Consider the following 26,319-nt stretch of genomic DNA (forward strand, 5'->3'; position numbering starts at 1 on the left):
ATATATCTCAACAAAGGGTTGCCTAATGAAAGCATCCCTTTTTGTTGCAAGATCTGTTAATAGATCGATCATCTCCATGATGCTTTCCCTTCTTCCCAAGGTCTCTCTCTCCCTGAGATTCCAAGAAAAATATCTTCATATGGAAAGACCCAAAAGATACCAAGGATCCAAGAATTCACCAGCTCACAAGAAAGACAACATGCAACAACAAAAAACTTCTACAACTAAATTAAGTCCTTCAGCCTCAGCTCAGCCCCATGTAGTGCCATCTCATCCCTCTGATGCTGATCCAGGTGGATATTGGTGGCCACCCGCCTATTCCACTTGGACCCCCACCGTTGTTTCTTTTCATTTCCCTTAATTGTAGCAAAAGTTAATATTTTTGGCATTTTTTTCAGGTCCTAAACTTCCGGAGCTGTTTTGAGGGACAAAAATACATTTTTAGGGAAAATGGAGAGATCAGAAAAATACCAAATTGATTTACTTGTTTGTTTTTGGCCTGCTCTTCGATATCTTTGAAACTCGGTATTATGATATCCAAACAAAGATCATATGCCAAAGTTATGACCTTGGGAAGTTGATGTACCAATTTCCCTAAACGGGGCCCACAGTTTTGGTGCTTCATCTGCTAGGGTTAGGTTTTTGGATGTTTAGAGTTTTCCATTAATTCTTAGTAATAAATAAGCCTTTGAGCCTCATTGTAACACAGTTCAGAGGTATGTAGCCGCCACATCTCTTCTTAGAGATAAGCTACCATCGCTAGAGCTAGTTTATTTTTATTTATGTATGTAAGCATATTTTAGTTCTTTGATATTAATGAAATGAAGTTTTATTTCTGCTGCATCTCTATGTAGATGGGTATTTTTATAATTTGCTACGTTCTTGCATAAGTCTAGATCAGATGCTAGGGTCCACCCCTCAAATGGACCCCTCAGAAATGGAATTGTATAAAGGAAATGCAACTATTGTCTCCTCTACGTATGTTCCTGACAACTCCTCAAAATGGATTGATGTTCGTAAGATAAAAAGGAAAAAAGGATCTTCGGAAAAACCCATGATCAATCCTAGGCTTAAATACCAAGATTGTAGTAAATGTATTGGTATTGTCAATTTCAAGTTTGTTTGTCTTTTAATATTGGATTTGGTTGGATTCCCTTAGGAGCAACCAATCCAAATTTCTCAGTTTTCATGCAATCGATTGTTCAAAAGGTAATGCAATTTTAATACAAAACAAACAAACAAATAAACAAACACGGGACTCCTAAGTGTTGCCTTTTATTTTGAGATAAAAAAATTATTTGCTAAAATAAATTAGCATCACTTTTTTCACAACTTTTTATACTTTAGAATATAATTCTTTTTTCATTATATTTTATATCTCATGTATTACTGCAAAGAAGAAAATCAACATAACTAGAATAAGAACAAACTCTCATAAGGTCCGTAGAAAAACAAGGTGTGGGTCAATTCTTCAAGTGCCATGGGTCGAAAGAATTTGTCATTAATGTGACATTGAGAGGGTTGAAGATGAAAAACACTCTCTTAGAATGTCATGTGTACACCAACATTATATGTCAATTTCAAAATATTTGTTACAATACTAACCTTCCTAACATTAACTCGACAAAACTATGATGATTCAAGACTAATTCTCTTAAAGTTTTTTTAGCACAGACATAAATTTTCAATGCAAGCAAAGCAATTCCTTACATATTTTTGAAGCTTCAATAAACTAATAATAGTCTCAGTGGACTTCATCATCATCATGACTTATGTTGTAAGAAAATCATCAAACTAAATCGTTACAACCATATAATTGTAAATAGATATTTTAAAATATATTCTCAAAATTCGACATTTATGGAAAAAGATGAAATACAATGTTAAATGTAAGAATGATAAAAAATGATGGTAATACAGTAAATATGGGATAATTAAAAATATCAATGATGTTTGCTTGCGAAACACATTTTCTAAAAACTTAGCCACAACTCAAACACAATTGTATGTTTATTCAAGAAACACTTTCTCTAAAAACGTAATCATAATTGAAGCACGTATAGTTGTAGTAGTTAGATTTGGTTCATTATACTTAGACTCATAATTAATTGCATATAGTTGTTATAACTGGCTTCGTTCATCATCCTTAGGGTCAGGTCAATTAAATCTTTGACAACTAATACCTTCATCGATCACTTTTGATTTGTTTGATTGATAATTTAGCCTCCTCAACTTTAACACAATTCATCAAATAACTAGAAACTACCATCCATCACTTTCAATTTATATCCCTAATAATTTAATTAATTGATTAAAAAAAATATTCTACCTGCCTACTCTAATCTCGAATCATAAATTATGATAATATATTATATATAAAAATCATAATAATAATAAAAACATATCAATAAAATACATAAGACAAATTTCATTACATCACAAATTCATTATATTGAAAAAGTCAAAATGCTATTATAATGTATAATACGAGAAATGTCTATCTAAATATATACATAAATAATATTAATATACTAATAAACGATTATTTTCATCTCTAAGATCTAAATAATTTAGATTTTGCTAATTTAGTCATCTCATAATTGATTAAAACGCTCATAACACCTTATCATTGAATTGTAATTAAAAAAATATACTAACGATATAATTAACTTTAATAAGTATGCTCCCTTTGCTTTTTGCATGGCTCAATCATGTGACAAAACATAAAAAAAGGATACACCAACGAATACAATTTAAACTATTAAACAAGATAGTAATCTTGATCCATTAATTATGATAGTAAATCATTTTACAATTTGGTAGTTTTTAAAGAAAAATAAGAAAGTTATAATAATAGAGATTTAATCGTTTCTAAATAAAAATACGAAATTATTATCAAATTTTAGTTTAGAGTTTCGAGTTGTTTTTAGTGTGATTTTTTGGAAGTTTTTTTGGTGGGTTTTTCTTGTTTAATTTTTTTAAAATTCGGCCGGAATTTATTGAAATCACAAGTTGGATGAGTAACCCCTTCACAATCCAAGTGCCCTAGGGTTTTTCAGGGCGTTGAATCCATATATACAGTGAAAAAAACCAATTTAAATAACACAAATCAAGATTTCACCTCAATTTTTTTTTGCCGATTCCAGCACCGAAAAGTCCAAAAAGTCACACTAAAAACAACAATTCTTTAGAGTTTAAGCTAAGATGTTTTAGTTGAAGTCATATTTGGTCGAATGCATGTGAGATTGGTTAGAGGACAAGTTAGTTAAACCATTTGAAGTATTTTTAGGCATTTTGGTGTATGGTGGTTGTAAAACTCAAGTATATTTAAAGATATGGACATCTGGTCAAAAGTACGGGCAATATATAATAATGGAAAAAATTTGCCTATAAAATATATATATTAAAAAAAACATTAATAAATTTAAATTTTCAATTTCTTAATTGTTGAGAAATTTACATTTTGATAATTTGATCATTTTAAAACTAATCAAAGAATTATAAAACACTTGATTGTCCCAAAAAAACCCATTATTAAAACCCATTATTAATCACATGATTCATTTTAACTAAATTCCCTTATATCATGTATTTATTTATATTTTCTTTTTCTATTTTTTGTTTTTTTAGTGCCCAGAGGAATCAAAGTTGGTCTCATACTCCCATAATACAAAGTCCATTCCAACTACTACCACTATAACCTTTAAGTATTGCCGTCTCATACTCCCATAATACAAAGTCCATTCCAACTACTACCACTATAACCTTTAAGTATTGTCGTCTCATACTTCCATAATACAAAGTCCATTCCAACTAATACCACTATAACCTTTAAGTATTGCCACTTTCAACGAAAGATATCAACAAAAATCTACATTGAAAAATTAAACATGAAACCTTCCTCACTTACATTACTTTATATATCACAAACTTACCGAATAAACTACTCTAAAAAATATTAAACACTTTTTCTTATCTGATAATAAAAATCATAATAATTTAACCCTTACTAAATACCCATATAAACTATTTAAGCACACTAAAAAAAACCACAAAAATAAAGTAAATAAACAAGTGATTAGAATATCTTAAAACGAATTGCATATATTCTACCTACATCACTGTCAAACCATCAATTATGATCTCGCATCATTATAAAATCTAATAGTTTTCAAAGTACAAAAAATTAAAAGTTATAATAAAGAGTGTTTTTTTAATCAAATATATAAAACAAATTGGGCAATTTTTAAAGTTTTCTTAACATAAGTAAAGGAGTTTTATAAATTAAATATATAAAACAAGTTTAGAAAAAGGTGAGATGTTCTTATAATATAGGGTGGGAAATGTATTTTTACATATTAAGCAAGTGACAAAGATTCCACCTACATCATTTTCGAGTTTTTTTTCAGTACAACATCATTTTCGAGTTATCAATTACAATACCACATTATTATAAAATCCAGAAATTTATGATAAACGAAAATATGAAAGTCATAACTTAAAAAAATTATGAATTAAATGTATAATAAAAATGATATTTTTTAATATAAGGTGGGAGATATGTCTATTTACAAATATATAAAAAATTATTTAAATGTGTAATTTTAATAAAATAAAATATTTTTAATGGTTTAATTTTTTATTATTTATAATTAGATTAGTAAACCTGTTTAATTTTAGAATAGAGTTTTTAAAATTTTAATTTAATTATTAATAAATATTAAATAGATGGTAGGGATTTACCTTCTACGAAATATTTTAGAATATTTTTAATAGTAGTTACATATCAAAGATTAAGATTTATTTTAAAAGTAGTTATGCATTTTTTAATTAAATTAATTAATTAAAAAATGTCATATGAAATCAATTATGTTTTTTTGGGCATGTGGTATTAAAACAAAGCATTTTTACAAGTTAAGGGTCTCCATGATAAAGTGAGGGTGAATCTCCATAATTTAGAATATATATATATGATGTTCCACCAGGGGGACGTAGGTGCGGGGAAATGCAGAAGGGAGATGTGTGGGAGTACCCTCAAATTTAAGGGAAATTTAAGGGGGATGTTGGGGTGTGTGTGTGTATTCAAATTCATATTCAAGAATGAAAGCATAAATATGGAAGAACAAAGTGTCATATTAATAGTGTATTGCACTTTATCTTAGTTATGTACACCTTTCTTGTTTTAATAGAAATAGGATGTTGTTTTCCTTCTGGAAAAAAAAAATGAAAGCATAAATGTATTGATCCATACTCATCATTCACACTGATACATATATCATTCATCCTTACACCACAAGGTTCAATAATGAAACACATTGATTCATATTCATCATTCTAGAATCTACATTGATTTAAAAATTAAATTCATCATTCTCGAATCTACATTGATTTAAAAATTAAATTCATCATTCATCATTCTAGATTATAAATTGATTTAAAATTCGAATTCATCATTCATCGTTCTAGAATATAATTAGTACTAAGAAAAATAGACTATAGTAGATACTGAAGTCTGAAGATTCACATAGTGAATTGATATAACTCAAACTCAAAAATAGTAAAGAACGATGAGTCAAAGAATTAGTCTACGACCATCCATGTCTAGAGTTAAGACTCGAAAGTTAAAATTGAAATTTAAAAATGGACAATGAGAATTAAAGGAGTGTCCTGGGAGAGGAGAGGCAACAATTAAGTAGTGAGTCAAATAGCGTTGGTAGAGGTAAGCTTGGTAAGTCGAATGAGTGACTTAGGGATTGCAAGTTAGTTTAGGTTTTGATATTTGTTATGTATTTTTCTTTTTAGTTTTTTTTAAAACATAAACGACTATCTTTGTATTAATTCCATTAAAAAAAAACTAAGGATGAAAAGCCTTGATACGTAGTTGCAGAGAAAAAGGCATATCTAAAGGAAGAATTTCCACTACGAGAATGTTGGTTGCTACAAAAAAACCATGTATTTTTACTACACCACTTGTATAGCTTCTTACAAATTAGTGGAGGAGTAAAACATTTTTGCACTTCATTAATTATTTCAATGATGTTTTGTGGACTAATGATGCTTCTGGGATATGTCAATTTACTTGCCCATGATATGTCTTGCTGATTGAGCATTCTTCTGCCAGGACTTGAGTGTAGCGTCAATTATTTGCGTTTGGATTCTTTGTAGCTTTTCTTTCCAACAACGAGACTCGATGTTCCAGAGATCCAACGCAGTTGCAGTGTGCATCAATGACTTCATGGAGAGCAGATATCACTTTCTCGATGTGGTAGCATCATTGATTTTCCCAATTGAGTGCCTCTTTGATTGAGGTTGCACCAACTTGCAAGTTCCGATCTTAGTGTTGATGTAGTGACAAAATTGTAGTTGTATATACTTAAAATTGTAAATACACAAATGAATTGTAAGTAATATTTTTGTAAATAAGATCATAGAACAAGGATGTTGAGTGTTACAATGAGGGCTTGCTTATATATACCTACGCATGTGCTCTTCAAAAAAGCTTTATCCTCAAAGCTTAATTGTTGTTTTTTTTCACCTTCTCCACGTAATTTTGGCATGTGTAGGTGGTACTACTGGGTGTTGTCCAGTTTCCTCTCGATTTTTTTTTAGTATTTATTATTATTATTGTATAAATATTAATTATTATTATTATTATTTAAAGTAACTTTACAAAAATATATTATAATATAACTTTATAATTTAATAAAGCTAAATTATAATAATTTTATAAAGAACTTTATAATTTGCTAAAATTCTTTTATAAATCTATTTCTATAAGGATTATTGATCGCTTTGAGTCGTACAATCGTGTTTATACCCCTATATAACCACTTGTCTTTCATCGTTAAATTCTATTTCATTATTCATCTCTGCCACCAAAAAAAGTTGCGAGCCGCATCTAACCAGGTAATTGAACAAAACGATGTGATTGTCTGTAGGTGGAGGCAATGACACAAATATGTAATTCCCGTCTAGCATATTGAAATTTACTGTTGTCGTTAAATCTTGCACCATGCAACACAAGTACAACAAGATATAAGAAAGCTCCTTAGAGACAACCTATGGGTTGATTGTAGACCAGTGCCTAGGACATCTTAAATAGAGGAGTTCTTGTAAGATGGTATGAGAGGGGTTTACAACACTCCAATTGTCACGAAATGAAGATGGTGGTAAGAGGGTTTGGTTCAATATGCCTTTAATGAGGGAGATTCAAGCCAACTCATGAATCCAAATGTTGGGGGTATATGGAGTAATCTCAAAGAGAAATGGTTTCTTCTTCTGGTGGCCTACACATGGAAATGAGGAAACTTGAACTAAAGTTGAGGTCGTGATGGAGAGAGGAGGAGAAGGAGGAAATCATGTGCATAGGCCCATAATAAATAGAATCCTCAGACATTGTATTTCAGTAGAAACATGAAAGAGTAAGAAGGTGGAATGACAACAATAGGGGGAGATGATGTAAAGCTTCAGGCTGCATATTAATGGGTATCAATCTCTGTTTCAACAGTTGAGGTAAGTCTGAGCCACCACAGGTACTGAAAGCTACTCATAGACACGAGTAAATCTGAAGGATGACAGGTATTGCATGCATAAAGATAATAGAAGTAATTATGTGGTCTCACATAGGTACTCTCTTCTATTTAGCAGTGAAGACAAATCCATTTATCAACTAGAAATATGACAAATTCCTCAACATTTCTTTAAGGAAGAAATACACAATGAAATGAAGTTACAAGAGGGAAAACTTACTACACATCAACCATGTTTGGAATCAATAGAAGAATTGCCATTAATATTAAAGGTCCAATAACGAGTCTGTACATCCAGTAATGAAATCAGTGAAGCCCTCCCATGAATATGGTAAATTGAGCCCAAATCAGCCTCACAAAGATAAGCCCTCGCGGGTCCGAGAATCTTTGCAACCCCCCGGAACCAGAACCACTACATTATATTTATTCCCCCTTTTTATAAGAAGAGAGGGATACTGTCAATATAGTTTACAAAAATATCTGAGCCCAAGCCCCAACTCTCATACTAGACTAGTTGTCTCGGCTTTGTGACAAGTTTCGCTGCCCACAAAAATATTACAATGGGATCAAATCCCTTTCTTGAAGAAATACATAAATAAATGCATAGAGAAGGAGAATCGAGAGAGAAAGGAGGAGGTGTCCCCTTGCTGCTTCAGTGGAGGCCTTGGAAGGAGCCATGTCCCTGCTGTCATAGACTCTTTTCGGCTGTTTTGAGGCGGTTCATTTATACATCAACCGACTTAAGTCAATTCTTCCATTAAAATGCCTTCAGCGCCGACTAATAGAGGCATGTTGTAGGATGTCTTTCTTTAAATGCGCCCATAATCCTCGTAAAACACCCAACAACCGACTCATTTGTCTTTCAAAGGCTCTGTGTAGTGTTATCGGCGTATCACGGGCTTTTAACCATTTGAACAAGCGAACATGTGGGCTGTTAAATCATTCAAATAGGTGAATTGGTGGGCACTTTCAATTGAGTCTTAGGCCCTCTTTGTTTCAGCCCCTTTTATGAATTTCCCCATAGGAACATAGGCAGAGACCGAGGGATTTTCCTTAAAGTGCTTAAGGCCTTCAATAAACGCGCGGTGGGCCTTTTTCTTTATATTGCAATAAGTCCCTTATTGGCTGATTTCCCAAACCCGAAAATTTTATAGGTCACCGTTTATAATATATCGTGTCCGAGACCCTTCCTCATTGCATCGCAATCGCCGATAAACCCGAGACCCAATGCCGTCGATCGCCGATAACCTGCTGACGTCATTTCTGACGTCATCACTTCCACGTGTCACCCTATGAGTGGTGCCACATGGCACTTAGAAACAACCCTATAGGACCCTTGAAAATGCAAAAAAACGAGTGACACATGTCCCCTTGCCACATCATCATCCGTATGTGCCACATAATCGCTGACGTCAACCGTCACATAAGCTCTGAGACCAATCAGAATCTGCCACGTGGCCCCTTAGAGGAGAGAGAAAAAGGTTGACCGAGCCTTGGTTTTGCCATGCTCTTCTTTGTTAATGAATTTCTCAGCCCCCCGGGGATATTACAATGTTCGCAAACGGCCCTCGGGTGATATTACATTGTATCGCAATCGGCCCCCCGACGATATTACAATGTATCGTAATCAGCTCCTCGACAATATTAAATATTACACTATATTGCAATCCCCCCCCCCGCGGACGATATTACAATGTATCGCAATTGGCCCCCTGTGGATATTACACTGTATCGCAATCGACCCCCCCTGATGATATTAAATATTACACTGTATCACAATCGGCTCCCCGACGATATTACAATGTATCGTAATCGCCCCCCGACGATATCACATTGGATCGTAATTGCCCCCCACCCCCCCCCCTCGGCAATATTACATTGTATCACAATCGGCCGATAAACGCGGTGCCCTGACCCGCTGATGTCGATATATGATATCAGTGATCAACAGATCACAATTTCTAAAATCGTCGATGTTCTTTGCCTCCTGGTCCCTACCGATACTGATATGCAATTGCGATGAACTATCCCAAGTCCCTATTGCATTTTTTCTTCAACACTTAGCCATTTTTGGGTTTTCTGAGCTTTCTAAATGGATTTTCAACATACCCTAACTTCTGATCTAGGAACCATTTTTTGGACTTCTATATACCACCAGAAAGCTCTTTCCAAGCACTACACACTAGAGAGGGTCCCATCTAGTTTTGATAGCTTATGTAGCTCAAAATTTGGCATCAAACATCGCTGCTATATGGCTTCTGAAGCCATTGGTGACTAAAAAAGCAGTGAGTGACAACATTGGCTCCTACTGGGGACAGTGCCTTGGTGGAAAGGTGCTGAGAACCTGCAGACCAACATTCTTAACCATTGAGCATGGAGTCAGTAATATATGTACTTCATAATCAACAAAATATCCATGGGGCCTTTCTTTATCTATTTACACGCAGTTAATAAAAACTCTAACAACTGAAAGTAAATGCTCAGCTAGTGAGCTTATTTATGTACAATCCTATATTATGCACAATGCTTAATTCAACTAATTATGTTCAATTCTCCAATAAAACCAGGCCAAAATTAGAGTAGCGCGCCACATGCCTTCATACTGCTGGAAAAACAAAATCAAAATCAGCATGCACCATCAAAAATCAGCAAATGAAGAACCTAATACATGCTCTTGAAATGACCTTTGGCGTTGACTAAAGAATAGGTTCATGTACTCAGCCACAGGGTCATGGAATATATTAGGAATGTTTGCAGCCACTTTTATTTCACCTGCAGCTTGCTGACCAATATCCTCTTGGTCAGGGCAGCTACAAACACCCTTAAGCTCCTCAACTTTAGTGTTTCCAAGAAAAACTGGCTGTTGCTCATTTACTGCCCCTTTTTCAATGGGACAACTGTCCTGGAAATCTGTAACAGACTCTTCGCTGTTTGAACTGTAAGAGTCATAGATTGGAGGGCCTGTTGAGAATTCTTGGCAGGCATCTTGTTGCAGCAGGCAACAATAGACTCTGCATGTTCTTTCAGCTTTGGGTTCTCCTTGAGACACTTGTTGTTGGGATCTTTCTCCCACTTGTTGGTAAACAACTCCTTCTGCACTTCCATGACCATTTCCTCCTCTGAATCATATGAATCATAGATAGGAGGAGGTCCTTGATCCTACTCTTCATGTGAAAGATATGCATCATAAACTGGAGCCTCTTTTACTTGTTCAACTTCCCATAACTGAGAGTATGGTAGCTCTGCCTCACTTGACTCTCCATCAGAATCATATTTATCATAAGAAGGAGAAACATTAGACTCAACTGAATAAGCCCTTTGAGAGTTTATTTGTAGCTCAGTGGTGTTTTCTTCTTCTCTTTCTGGCTCATAGGGTGATGCTTCTTGATGTGAGTAGATGCTTTCTTGGAGAGGAGCTCCACCAACATCTTTAGCAGATTCATCAACCTCAGGACTGTTTTCATCATTACAAAGTGTGCAACAATCTTCAAGCAGAGCATTCTGTGGATAAAATCTCTTATAATATTGATAGAATGTTGTATGGAAACATTTCAAGGAAGATATGCTTCCATGAGGTAGTGTTTTAAACCAGACCCTAGCATCTCCTTCTAAAGACAATTTAAATAACTTCATTTGTACATCTTCAAGAAGAATACCTCATTCCTCCATGCATTCATGAAAGTCTTTGAGGTGTTGGTCAGGTATTTTCTCTGAGTTCTCACTGAATTTAGGCAAATAGATGTTCCACTCATGATATGGAGGGACATGATTGGGACAACCAACAATAGAAAAAAAAATCCAGTGGTGGAAATTGGTTGGCCAAGAATGCAGGAAGGGCCATCTTGAAAACCTCCCTATATGATTGATTTTAGCTTCAAAAGTAGGGGGAATTTTGGGATGTTGTAGCATTAGAGTGAGTATGAGGATGCTTAGAAGGCCAGGATAATCAGAACAGAGATATGGACAATGGAGTCGCTAAGGTGAGGGATCTTCAACTCACATTTCCTATGCTCACCTAATAGAGGAAATGAAATGTTTTGTCATACCCAGGGAAAAATATTCTAATCTGTTCCCTGACAACGGCGCCAGAAAGATGTTGTCACTAAATCTTGCACCATGCAGCACAAGTATAACAAGAGATAAGAAAGCTCTCTAGTGACAACCTATGGTTTGATTGTAGACCAATGCCTAGGACATCTTAAATAGAGGAGTTCTTGTAAGATGGTATGAGAGGGGTTTGCAGCACTCCAATTGTCACGAAATGAAGATGGTGGTAAGAGGGTTTGGTTCAATATGCATTTAATGAGGGAGATTCAAGCCAACTCATGAATCCAGATGTTGGGGTATATGGAGTAATCTCAAAGAGAAATGGTTTCTTCTTTTGGTGGCCCACACATGGAAATGAGACAACTTGAACTAAATTTGAAGTGGTGATGGAGAGGGGAGGAGAAGGAGGAAATCAGGTGTAGAGGGCTGTAATAAACAAAGTCCTCAACCACTGTATTTCAGCAGAAACATGACAGAGTAAGAATGTGTAATGACAACAATAGGGGGAGCTGATGTCAAGCTTCAGGCTGCATATAAATGGGTATCAATCTCTATTTCAACAATTTAGGTAATTCTACGCCACCACAAGTACTGAAATCTACTCACAAACACGAGTAAATCTGAAGGATGACAGGTACTACATGCATAAAGATAACATAATTAATTATTTGGTCTTGCACAGGTACTCTCTTCTATTTAGCAGTGAAGACAAATCCATTTATCAGCCAGAAACATGATAACTGCCTTAACATTGTTTTAAGGAAGAAATACACAATGAAATGAAGTTACAAGAGGAAAAAATTACTATACATCAACCATGTTTGGAATCAATATAAGAATTAACAACGTAAACTTTGAAAAGGGAATTGATACTGTTACCCATTTGTAGAGATAGCGAAAAAGTGACCCGATTTTGAAAAGGGGTGATGCAGAACGCACGTCTTTTTTAGAGCATAGTTTTTGGCACTTTAATTATTTTTATGTACATTACATTTTAGAATGGTAGTGATTTTTATGCTGATTTATAAAAGTGGTTATTCTGCATCAGACCCTTTTTTTAAAAGACCTATTTTTTGACTTTAAATTTTCTAATGTATGAAATGTAAATAATTATTTTGTAAATTTAATAATTTTGGAAGTGGTTTTCTTCTTCATATTTTCTTGTTTTTATTTTTTTAATTTTTTATTTTTTTTTTTTGTAGTGAGGTTTTTATTGTTTTTCATATTTAAAGAAGAAGGTTGATATTTTGCATTTTCGATATTCTACATATTTATAATTTGTTAATTAAATTTTCAATCCACATGAAATAATTGTCTCTAAAAAACAAATATAAAAATATATATATATAAAAAAGACAAAAATAAAAAATGTTAAAAAAAAATCTCATAAACCATAAAAAAATTTGGAAAAAAAAACAAAATTAATATATATATATATATATATATATATATATATATAATTAAGTAAAAATAAAGAAATTCAAAAAAAGAAAAAAAAAACATTAGCAAAAACTAGGAAAAAAATTAAAAACAAACTAGTTTAAAAAAATAAATAGAAAATTAACAGAAAAAAATTAAAAAGACTAGTAAAATTAATATTAAAAAAACAAAAATAAACTCAAATCATAAAAAAAAAAACCAAAAAAATATGAAAATGGCGTAAAATATATGTTTTTTCAAATGGAAAAAATAAATAAAAAAATAAAAAAAACATTTACAGTTTATAAAGAAATGTCTATTTTTTATTTAAAAAAAAAATTCAAATTATAAAAAAAAAAAAAACCAAAAAATAAATTCAAATTATAAAAAAAAAACCAAAAAAATGCATATTTTTTATTAAAAAAAATGTAATTATTTTTTATTAAACCTACATTTTTTATTAAAAAAAAATTATTATTATTTTTATTATTTATTTTATTTTATTTTATTTATTTATTTATTTTAAATTAAAAAAAATTTATAATTTTTTTTTTAAACATCTTTTATCTTCTTCTTCTTCTTCTTTTTTTTTTTAATACAAATCATTAAATATATATATATATATATATATATATATATATATATATATATATATATATATATATATATATATATATATATATATCTATTTTTAAACAAATTTAATTTTTTAATTTAAAAAAAAATATTGGTTTTTTATCGTTTTATTTTTTTATTTTTATTTAAATAAATAAATAAATAAATAAAATTTATCGTGGCCCTCCGCTCCCTGGCTGCGCCGCGCCACCACGGGCGACCGGGGGCAGGGCCGTGGGTGGAGGGCCCCTCTGCCCACGGTTGTGCCACCACGGGCGGCCGGGTTTTAATTTTATTTATTTATATTTATATTTATATTTTTTTTTCCAGTTTTTGCTAATGTTGTTGTTGTTGTTTTTTTTTTTACTTACTTAATTATATATATATATAGATATATATATATTTTTAATTTTGTTTTTTTTCCAAATTCTTTTATGGTTTGTGAGATTTTTTTGATTTTTTATTTTTGATTTTTTTTTATTTTTTTTGTCTTTTATATATATTTTTATATTTGTTTTTTTAAGTAATCATCATTTTAATCTTAATTTTAGTAGTTTTTTTTTTTTTTTTTTGTTAATTTTCTATTTTTTAAAATCTAGTTTGTTTGTAAATTTTTATTTTTATTTTTATTTATTTTTTTTCGTTTTTTGTTTTTGTTTTTGTTTTTTGTTTTTTTTTTTTTTTTTTTTTTTTTTCTATTTTTACCTACTTAATTTTTAGTTTATTTTAAATGTTTTTTTCTCATATATATATATATATATATATATATATTTTTTTTTTTTTGTTATTTTTTTTTACTATTATTTGTTTATAAACTAGCAATTGTCCCAAAAGGTACAAAGAGAGGCCGATAGGATTATTAAATTAGAATTGTTGAATTTCTCTAGAAGAGATGTTGGTTCAAGTCTAACGAATGAGCATTGAAGCCTGGACACCCCCTCCTGCAGGTTGCAGCTTCTTCAAATCCACTAACAATGAACGGGACTGCAATGCAATGTAATGAATAACAAGAATCGAGTTATTTAAAAACTCTAAAATGTCTGAACACTTGCTATGGAGATGACTGGCTGTTAATTAAACTCATAAAATGTAATGTGAGAGAAAACTAATTTGTAGCTCATGATATTTTGAAATAAAAATTACAATGTGTGATCGTATAAAAAAAATACATTTTCATATATCATATGATAAATGGGAAATCACTATAAATTTGCTACTGTAATTTTTTTATTTTTCCAACCAACCCTAAAACAAGTCTTACTATTTGTTTCATTGCAAGGTTCATCTTATTTTACCTTAAATGTATTTCTTTCAAAAACCCAATAAAAAATGGTCAGAACATTTTTTTTAATTATTTGGTTATATTGTACCTTTATTCTCAAACAACTTTGTCTTTCTAGCTTACCAAATTCCGAAAAACTCTATATATTTTGAAATTTCAATTTTTAAATATCAATGAATGAGATCTTCTTTACTATAGGTTGCTTTCTAAACATTTTCACACCTATTACTTTTTTATTTTCAACAATACTTCTTTCATAAAATTATATGATACTGTAAAACAAGAATTTATTTTAAAATGTAATAGAGGCAAGTAATATTTTTTTGATGTATTAAACTTTGCTTTTACAAAAAAATCTATTATAAAAAATTATTATTAAAAAACTATATAAATAATTAAATATTAAAAAAATTCTAAATTAAAATTAATTTTAAAAAATCGATTATACATACATAGTCAAAACTATAAATCAGACCATAAATAAAATCCTAATATATAATTGTTTTAGTTAATAGAGTATTTTATATGGTTAAAAATATAGTATAGTCATAAATTAAATTAAATAGTAAATAATCTTTGTGGAATATTTTAAAAGAATTTTTAAAAGTTAAATTCTTATCATTTATCTCATAATTATTGAAAAATAAATTAAAATTTTGAAAATCTCATTTAATTTTAAAATAAATATTCTTATAAATATAATTAATTAATAAAAGCATGTTTTCCCTTTTAAGAAGTAAATAAAAAAAAGGTAAAGTATGTATACATGGAGGTGAATCCCTTGTCTCACAAACAAAAAAGATAATAGTAACAATTAAGTAATAATATTTTAATATAATTTAAATATTAATATTTCTTACCAATTATTTATTTTATATTAAAATATATAATAAATAAATATATATGTTCTTTTTACTATAATTAATTAATTAATATATATATATATATATATATATATAAAAAAGTAACTTTGTAAAGAGAAAAACAATTTTAACATTTGTGTTTCAAAGCATAAAGAAATATGTGATAAGTTTGATAAGTTTTTTTTAATTTCATCGTATATTTATATTACTGAAAAATTGATATTGCATTCATAGCTTGTATCTCCTAAAAATTCTCAAGGATCCCGTCTTCCAAAAATTCTCTAGGATCCCGTATTCCATTTGTGGGGCAATATTCACCACCTTGGACCCTTTCAGTACCACCTATTCCATTTGTAGGGGCAATATTCACCACCTTGTACCCTTTCAGTACCACCTAAGGTCACTGGGTTAAATTCCCAAATTATTCCAAGAAAACATACAAAAGTTACTAAACAAGCTAGATAAACAAGACATTGCCAATAAGTAATTACGTGCCTAAGTGATGAGCTGTGAGTCATAAGAAAGGGAGAAACCATTTTCACATTTCGCAGCTTTGACATTTCAAAGCACAAAGAAATATGTGATGAGTTGTAAGTCATAAAGTCCACAAGTCTATGCCCCAGGTCCTTTTTCTACCACTGTTAGACTGATAAAAGTAAAAAGTACGTACAGATCAGTGTCTACAGTGACATGTAAAACAAAGTCAATCAGTGTCCACAGAGACATGTAAAACAAAGTCAAACATTTTCAGAAGATAAAAAGATAAACATCTCTCTGATCCTTAGAGTGATGGATACCGGGTGTGAAACCAACCAAAAAAATTCAATGCAACTGTATAAGCTTTGAAGCTTTAAATATATGAAGAAAATGGTTAAAAAAATCTTTAAAAAACTAAAAGGTAAACTGTTTATATTGAAATGGAGAAACATCAAAATCCATCACAAAAATACTCCAGTTATTCTTCATTGTTCAGAGGTCAAACTAACCAAAAAAAATCATATTTCATTGCAAGAATCTGATGAATTTGATGTGATTGAACTAGTAAGGAAATTACAAGGGAAATGCTAATTCAGCATAAAATATTTCACTTCATGTGTAAGTTTGTCAGTCATACGGAGACATTCCCAATCCTCTACAGTGTACGAAGGCCTTCACACATTAATGATCAATCCAACCAAATACCATTATATAGTTACAGTGAACAGTCATGCCCACACGTACAGTCATATTAGGACCATAATGTACAGACAGCAAACAACACAGCTGGGCTCGGATCTCAGATTTTTATCGCTTGCAAGCCGGCGGCTATGGCTAATCGTAAAACCTATCTAACAACGCCGTTAATCATCTACTTCCGGTCACTAATTGCAGCTCGCAAAAACCATCTAACAACGCCGTTAATTAGCTACATCCAGTAGCCGCAAAAACTATCTAACAAACACCGTTAATTACCTACTTGGCCCATCAATATAAAACACTAAAAAATTGCAGAGGGTGCCTGCATTCCGGATTTTTTTCTCCCTTCCTGTCAAAACAAGTCATTTTGAAGAATGATTGGGAATTGTTAGGGCGATATGCGTGCGGAGCTCGATAGTGAGCTTGGAGGGCTCGGCTGCTTCAGCAGTACAGTGGGAATGGGCCTCGAAAGTCTTGACAGATGCTCTGCAACCACCTGTTCGGCGAGCCAGTCGAGCCTCTCGGCGTTGCTGAGGGAGAGCTTTCGTTTTCCTCCGAAGGGGAGAGACTCCAGGCTCTTTTGCTTCAATATGCCGTCTGCAAAATTGATCAGCATCTTCACATTTTCTTCGCTCGGATCGTCGGCATCGCCCATGCATTTCTCCGGGAATCCGCTCCCCTGTTAATACCCAAAGCACGATCTTGTTCAGAAAACAAGAAATGGGTATAAATTAAAAAAAAACGCATCTTGAAATTTGCTGCTGTTAGGACAATTAAGTTACAATCTACTCCAGTTTTGATTTCTTGATCTTTTCACAGAACCTCTACAGTAACGTGAGACGTGCAGTTTCAGGTTACCTGAATCCTGACGTAATTGCGCCTGCTTTGCCCGAATGCCATGCTCATGGCGTGATCAACATTGTCTGACACCGCATCGCCCACGATTTTGAAGATGGGCTTAGCCCAGTGGGCAGCCCCCCATCGCTTCACCTTGTCGTAATCGTATGCCCGATCGTATCTGGATCCACTACTGAGGTCAATGTTCTCTTCCAAACACTAAGGGGATTCAACGTAACGCTCAATAAAGAGGGCAATATGAACTGATGCATTTTGAATGGCTCAAGGATTGCAGAGACAGAGTATCTCTTGTGTGAAGTTTCTCATGAGAATTTGTAAGGTGATGGTAGATGAAGCTCAGTGCTGGCCAAAAACAGCAACAACAACTGTCAAGGAAAAAGCAGTGAAAATATTTTCCACAGTGAAAATATCTTCGATAGTGAAAATATCTTCAAAAGACAAAAGAATTGGAAAAAACAGTGATGCAACTCAAAGGGCCAGGTTCAATGCACAGCAGAACTTGAGGTGAAAAAAAGGCAACTCATATATTTGGAAAAAGCAGTGAACTTCAAATCAACGGTTGAAACTGTCAAACTTGATCAAACGGTTCAGGTTAAAAGTGTTGACAATTGTTGATGCATAGGAAGTCCTATCGGCCTAATTATTTATTATTATTATTTTTTTAATTTATGTTTTGTTATTTTATTATTATTATTTTATTTATTTTTCATTGTTTTAATTAATTAATTTATTTTTTTTCATTATTTTTTTAAATTTAATGTTTTTCGGGGTCATGTTAAAATATTTTACGCCATTATTTCGAAATGTTGAAATTTTACTTTTGAAAAAAAACAGTGTTCTCCCAGCATTAACACTTTTCATTTTGAGGGTGTTTTTTGGGATAATTTTTGCGTAAAAGATTGGTTTTCACCACCATTTTTAAAACATGTTGAAAATTTACCCAAGAAAAAAAAGGGTGTTATTCCAACATCAACACTTTTCGTTTTTAGCACTGTTATTGATGTTTTTTCGGGGTTTTTTGGCTAGAGTTCCCATTTTGAGTTTATAGTTCCCGTTTCAAAGTTTACTTTGTTAATTGTCATTAATATTAAAGATCCAATAACCAATCCGCACATCCAGTAATGAAATCAATGAAACCCTCCCATGAATATGACAAATTGAGCCCAAATCGACCTCACAAAGATCAGCCCTCACGGGTCCGAGAATCTTTGCAACCCCCTGGAACCAGAACCACTACATAATATTTCTTCCCCCTTTTATAAGAAGAGAGGGATACTATCATTATAGTTTACAAAAAGATTTGAGCCCGAGCCCCAGCTGTCATATTAGACTAGCTGTCTCGACTCTGTGACAAGCTCTGCTGCCCCCAAAAAGATTACAACGGGATCAAATCCCTTTCTTGAAGAAATACAAAAATAAATGCACAAAGAAGGAGAATCGAGAGAGAAAGGAGGAGGTGTCCCCTTGCTGCTTCAGTGGAGGCCTCAGAAGGAGCGACGTCCCTGCTGTCATAGACTCTTTTCGACTGTTTTGAGGCTATTCATTTATACATCAACCAAGTTAAGTCAATTTTGCGATTTAATGCCTTCGGTGCCGACTGATAGAGGCATGTTGCAGATCGTATTTATTTAAATGCGCCCATAATCCTCATAAAATGCCCAGTGGTCGACTCATCTATCTTTCAAAGGCTCTGTGCAGTGTTATCGGTGTATCGCGGGATTTTAACCATTTGAACAAGCGAACAGGTGGGTTGTTAAATCATTCAAACAGGTGAATCAGCGGGCGCTTTCAATTGAGTCTTAGGCCCTCTTTGTTTCAGCCCCTTTTATGAATTTCCCCATAGGAACACAGGCGAAGACCGAGGGATTTTACTAGTTTTTTTAATTATTTTTCGTTAATTTTCTATATATATTTTTTTAAACTAGTTTGTTTTTAATTTTATTTATTTATTTATTTTTTTTTCCAGTTTTTGCTAATGTTGTTGTTGTTGGTTTTTTTTTTACTTACTTAATTATATATATATATATATATATATATATATATATATTTTTTTTTTTTAATTTTGTTTTTTTTTTTTCCAAATTCTTTTATGGTTTGTGAGATTTTATTTTATTTTATTATTATTATTATTATTATTATTTTTAAGTAATCATCATTTTAATCTTAATTTTAGTAGTTTTTTTTTTTTTTTGTTAATTTTCTTTTTTTTTAAAATCTAGTTTGTTTGTAATTTTTTGTTTTTGTTTGTTGTTGTTGTTTGTTTTTTTTTTATATAGTTTATTTTAAATGTTTTTTTCTTTTTTTATTTTCATATATATATATATTTTTCGTCAATTTTTTTTTTTTTTTTTTTTAAACGGTTTACAAGATTTATTTATTTACTATTTATTTGTTTATATATATATATATATATATTTTTTTTTTTAAGTATATATTTTAATTTATGTTTTGTTATTTTATTTTTTTTTTAACTTTTTTTCTTTGTATTTTGTTTTGTGTTTTTTCATTGTTTTAATTTAATTTATTTATTTTTTAGGTTTTCATTGTTTTTTTAAAATTCAATGTTTTTCGAGGTCACGATAAAATATTTTACGCCATTATTTCGAAATGTTGAAATTTTACTTTTGAAAAAAACAGTGTTCTCCCAGCATTAACACTTTTCGTTTTGAGGGTGTGTTTTGGGATAATTTGCGTAAAAAATTGGTTTTCACCGCCATTTTTAAAACATGTTGAAAATTTACCCCAAGAAAAAAAGGGTGTTATTCCAACATCAACACTTTTTGTTTTTAGCACTGTTTTTGATGTTTTTTCGGGGTTTTTTGGCTAGAGTTCCCATTTCAAAGTTTACATTGTTAATTGTCATTAATATTAAAGGTCCAATAACCAATCCGCACATCCAGTAATGAAATCAATGAAACCCTCCCATGAATATGACAAATTGAGCCCAAATCAGCCTTACAAAGATCAGCCCTCGCGGGTCCGAGAATCTTTGCAACCCCCTGGAACCAGAACCACTACATAATATTTCTTCCCCCTTTTTATAAGAAGAGAGGGATACTATCATTATAGTTTACAAAAATATTTGAGCTCGAACCCCAACTTTCATATTAGACTAGCTGTCTCGACTCTGTGACAGGCTCTGCTGCCCCCACAAACATTACAACGGGATCAAATCCCTTTCTTGAATAAATACAAAAATAAATGCACAAATAAGGAGAATCGAGAGAGAAAGGAGGAGGTGTCCGCTTTGATGCTTCAGTGGAGGCCTGTTATAGACATTTTTGTGCCTTACAGCATAGAGCATGAAATGTCAATAATCCGAGGGATCCAAAGTCCCTAAACATGTTGTTCCTACCCCTAGAGGAACAAGGTCAGCAAACCACAACACTTCAGATCAGTTCTCCACTGAAAAACACTCAAAAACAGGTCAATTTTGGATCAAAGCAGCTGCTCCACTAAGCATCTGCGCTGAATGTCAAAAGCTCTATGGTGTACCTGCGCTGGGCATACTTTGACATGTGGAGGAATCTTTTCTCAATGTGCCAGTGCCCAGGAAGCTTCCAAAATGACACTTGGATCAGAAGATTCACCTAATGATGAGTAAAGAGGTTCTAAAGCTCCAAGTGGAAGGTAGAAACTCCGAGTGGACTCAAGGACTGAAGAACAACTGGAGTTGAAGAGGACAACAAGTCACACATCAAGCTGACTTATCTTCACTCCAAAACTCTATATAAGGATCTCATCCCATGGGATCTGGAGGCCAGAATTTTGTGCAAAGAATTGCTGTTGGTTTACAGTTGAGAGTATTGGGTGATTGCTTGAGGGAGGTGAAGAGGATATTTCTTTCCGTCGGGAAGGTGATGCTGGATTGGACCTCTTATGGTTGTATCACCGCCTGAACCTTACTTTCTTCCATTAATAAAGCATTTGAGGTTCTTCTATTCGCATGTGTTTCAATGATGTGTTGTCTTACTTGCGTATTTGATTTATGCTAATCCTTGAATCAATTATGAATGCATGCTTCTTGTAGTTTCCTTTTCTCGTCTTGTTTGCAGGATCTTGTGTAGCTGGGCCCGTGAGAAGACTTGGAGCTGGGAGCAAGCGGCAAAGAGAGAAGATTGGATCGACCATTTGCGCAAGACATCGGTAAGTGGATCTCTTCCTTTCCTCTTTTGCATGTCATAAAGAAGTAATCTTAGATAGCTTTGCTTTGGCTGTTGCTAAGGAACTATCACCCTTAGAGTGGGATAGGGTCATTCCGTGTTGGATACTTTTCCCCACAACAAGGCCTCAGAAGGAGCGACGTCCCTGTTGTCATAGACTCTTTTCGAATGTTTTGAGGCTATTCATTTATACATCAACCAACTTAAGTCAATTTTGCGATTTAATGCCTTCGGTGCCGACTGATAGAGGCATGTTGCAGATCGTATTTATTTAAATGCGCCCGTAATCCTCATAAAATGGCCAGTGGTCGACTCATCTATCTTTCAAAGGCTCTGTGCAGTGTTATCGGCGTATCACGGGATTTTAACCATTTGAACAAGCGAACAGGTGGGCTGTTAAATCATTCAAACAGGTGAATCAGCGGTCACTTTCAATTGAGTCTTAGGCCCTCTTTGTTTCATCCCCTTTTATGAATTTCCCCATAAGAACATAGGCGAAGACCGAGGGATTTTCCTTAAAGTGCTTAAGGCCTTCAATAAACGTGCGATGGGCCTTTTTCTTTGTATCGCAATAAGTCCCTTATCGGTCAATTTCTCGAACTCGAAATTTTATAGGTCGTCGTTTATAATATATCACATCTGGGACCCTTCCTCATCGCATTGAAATCGCCGATAAACCGAAGACCCCATGCCACCGATCATTGATAACCTGTTGACATCATTTCTGACGTCATCACTGCCATGTGTCACCTTGTGAGTGGTGCCATGTGGCACTAAGAAACAACCCTATAGGACCCCTAAAAATGCCAAAAACGAGTGAAACGTGTCCCCCTGCCACATCATCATCTGTACATGCCACATCATTGTTGATGTTAGCCGCCACATCATATCCGAGGACCAATTAGAAGCCGCCACATCATATCCGAGGACCAATTAGAAGCCGCCACATGGCCCCCTAGAGGAGAGAGAAAAAGCCCAGTCGGGCCTTGATTTTGCCATTCTCTTCTTTGTTAATGAATTTCTTGGCCCCTAAGCGATATTACAATGTATCACAATCGCCCCCTAACAATATTACACTATATCATAATCGATCCCTCAACGATATTACAATGTATCGCAATCGGCCCCCCGACAATATTAAATATTACACTGTATCGCAATGGCCCCCTTGACAATATTACAATGTATCGCAATCGACCCCCCCACGATATTAAAATGTATCACAATCGACCCCCCCATGATATTACACTGTATTGCAATCGACCCCCCGACGATATTAAACATTAAATTGTATCGCAATTAACCCCCTAGCGATATTTCAATGTATCACAATTGGCCCCCTGACGATATTACACTTTATCGCAATCGGCCCCCCGGCGATATTACACTGTATCACAATCGGCCGATAAATGTGGTGCCTTGACCCGCCGACACTGATATATGATATCGACGATTGACAGATTACAGTTTCTACAATCGTCGATGTTCTTTGCCTCTTGGTCCCCGCCGATACCGATATGCAATTGCGATGAACTGTCCCAAGTCCCGATTGCAATTTTTCTTCAACACTTAGCCATTTTTGGGTTTTCTGAGCTTTCTAAAGGGATTCTTCAACAGGCCCTAACTTCTGATCCAGGAACCCTTTTTTGGACTTCTATATACCACCAGAAAGCTCTTTCCGAGAACTACACACTAGAGAGGGTCCCATCTAGTTCTGATAACTTCTGTGGCTCAAAACGTGGCATCAAAAATCACTTCTATTTGGCTTTTGAAGCCATTGGTGACTTAAAATTAGTGAGTGACAACACTTACAATGCCTTCCACGCCATCTGACGCTGCTAAATTGTAGAAGAAGTCGAATCTAGAAAAAACTAACCCCTCACGCTTTGTCACACTTGAATGTAATGTTAAATTATCTTGGAAGACTCCCACATGTTTCCATACCTTCTCTCTGGAATCATAGGTTTCCATTATCTACCTTCAAAGTAATCTTGGGGTGTGCACAACCACCACTTTGTATCCATTTTCCCCTTCCTGAACAATCCATAACTCGTCGTTTAAATAATGTTTTCTGAATGTTAGGTGTGAAAGTGTGAATCACTTCCCTATGAAAGGATTGCAAACATAGATGGAGTCAGTGAACCTACTACCAACCAAAAATAGGTTAGCCCCAGATGTGATGTAACAAAAGAGAGAGGTATTTTGGGAAGCTACACCTTCTCTCTGTTCCATAAAGGTGAGGGATAAAGGGGAGCTCTTCCAACTCTGTGTGAAGCAGGAGTATGTGAAACAAACGCACTCACGATGGTAGTCCATGACACCAACTGACAACAAATGATTTTTGTTAGGAGGTGCCTTGGCCCATTGTGTGGTAATAAATCTGGTTGAAGAAAAAAATGTTTTCCATTTGTTGCAGACCTTAGAGAATTTACATATATAATTCACTGGAAGACACACTAATATTTCTTTAGTGAAATCATTTGGAAGTTGACATAAATGTGAGGATTCCCCACCATTAATGATGCCCATTTCCAAAATTATATTCAAATACCACTGAAGCAAACAAACGTTGTCTTTCAAATCTATAACATCTAGGAGATGGGATACTTCTTTGCACACTTCATTGGCATCATTACTTGAATAATAACACTCTTGGAATAAAGTGAATATTTTGATTTACAACTTGAAACAAGATTTGGTATCCATTGATTACATAGAAAGCATCCTTACTTTCTGCTCTATATTGGCAATATAGACGAAGCAGATTAAATTTATGCCACGACGCCTTCCATTGTTTATCTATCTCAAGATTTCCCTTTTCCTTCAGAGCATTAGCCAAATTTTGATAATCAAAAGAAATTCAGTCAATAGATTGTTCATACCCTCCTCACTTACTATTTTAGTATAATCGAGAATGACCTCTAGAGTTGGGGTCAGAGCTATGTTGTTGAGAATGTATTGATACATTAGTTGCCTCAACTCAGCCTGCAAAATGGCTTTGTTGATGTTTAATTACTGGAAGGTGTATGGGTTAAAGGCTTTGTGTTTGGAATCCCAAATAATATCTAGTGTCATGTAGTTGAGAAGAACTTGAGCATGGGACTACAAAAAGGTATTGTAAACCAATGTAGGTTTTAACCCTGTACAGAAATTACCTGCATACAAATTCTAAAACATAGAAAATAAACAATGTGAGAGCATAACACATAAAACACATATACACAGAGATTTTCCCCTGGATCCCAAAACTAGGACTACCAGCTTGATTTTTTTCATTATGTTCCTTTCAATGTTACAATACATATTTATACATGTCGAAGCATCCAATACCATGGACCGAAAACCATCGCGTCCAAAACCATGTGCGAATACCATGCTGAAAACCATAGGTAGGTCTGCCCAACCTAATATAGGGTCCAATTTGTTTATTTATTTATTTTTTAATTAATTAATTTATTATTATCATTATTTTTATTATTTTTATTCTTTTCCGGGGCGCTACCCTAGACCCTGTAGAGGGGGGCTACTTGACCCCCTCAAACTCCCTGGACAGGAGCGGCTGCCCACCCCCTCGTGACCCCCCTGCTGCGCAACGAAGGGAGGCTCCGCCCCCCCTCTAACCCCCCGGTTAACCACATGGGCTAGTCGTGGAAAGAATATAACACAACCCAACATTTTGTTGGAGGTGATCGAATTGGATCATATGAAAATATTGCGACAACATATTTGCATATTCTTCGAGAATAGTGGTACTCTCTGAAGCCATATTGCTAATTTCGGAACCCACTTTGGCACTTGCATCTATATCACCTTCTGAAGTTACTGCTTCAACATGTTCAATATATTTTTCCATGTTAGGACATTCTTCATTGTTAGTTTCCTTCATGTCAATGTCAACTTCCATTGTAGGTGTTGCATATGCTTCAAAATGTTTTATTGATTTTTTGAGTATTTCTTTCATTTCCAGTAATAATTCTCGAGTAGTCATATGGTCATACAATGAATCATCTTGGGAATACGTTTCCATGATTTCCAGAATTAAACCTTATGGTTGGACCATGCAGCGGTTAACGACCAAAGGATTGAACTGCTCTGATACCACTATAGCGACAAACTTGTAGTTGTATATACTTAAAATTGTAAATACACAAATGTATTGTAAGTAATATTTTTATAGATAAGATCATAGAACAAGGATGCTAAGTGTTACAATGAGGGCCTGCTTATATAACTAGGCAGGTGCCCTTTCATGAATGGTCGTGTCTTTTATACATGCATTCCCATTTAACTAATGACTATTTACTTAATCATTATGATTATTTATGATTTTCATTTGTTTATATTTATTTTATTTTTGTATAAATTAT

The 26,319-nt window shown here is 33.5% G+C and overlaps 1 protein-coding gene across 1 annotated transcript; it reads right to left on the bottom strand.

Moving 5' to 3' along the window:
- Positions 1–16,765: 16,765 nt before the first annotated feature.
- On the bottom strand, positions 16,766–25,979 carry LOC149266340 (patatin-like protein 6). The gene is made up of 3 exons (XM_089407951.1): positions 25,740–25,979; positions 17,790–17,987; positions 16,766–17,610 (listed from the first exon to the last, which is right to left on the bottom strand). Exons 1-3 carry the CDS (start codon positions 25,977–25,979, stop codon positions 17,320–17,322), a joined length of 729 nt encoding a protein of 242 aa, XP_089264077.1. The 3' UTR covers positions 16,766–17,319.
- Positions 25,980–26,319: the final 340 nt, after the last annotated feature.

Source organism: Pinus tabuliformis, chromosome 6 (assembly GCF_031772625.1).
Source record: "Pinus tabuliformis cultivar Carrire ecotype Pingquan chromosome 6, CPIR1, whole genome shotgun sequence".
Taxonomy (NCBI): domain Eukaryota; kingdom Viridiplantae; phylum Streptophyta; class Pinopsida; order Pinales; family Pinaceae; genus Pinus; species Pinus tabuliformis.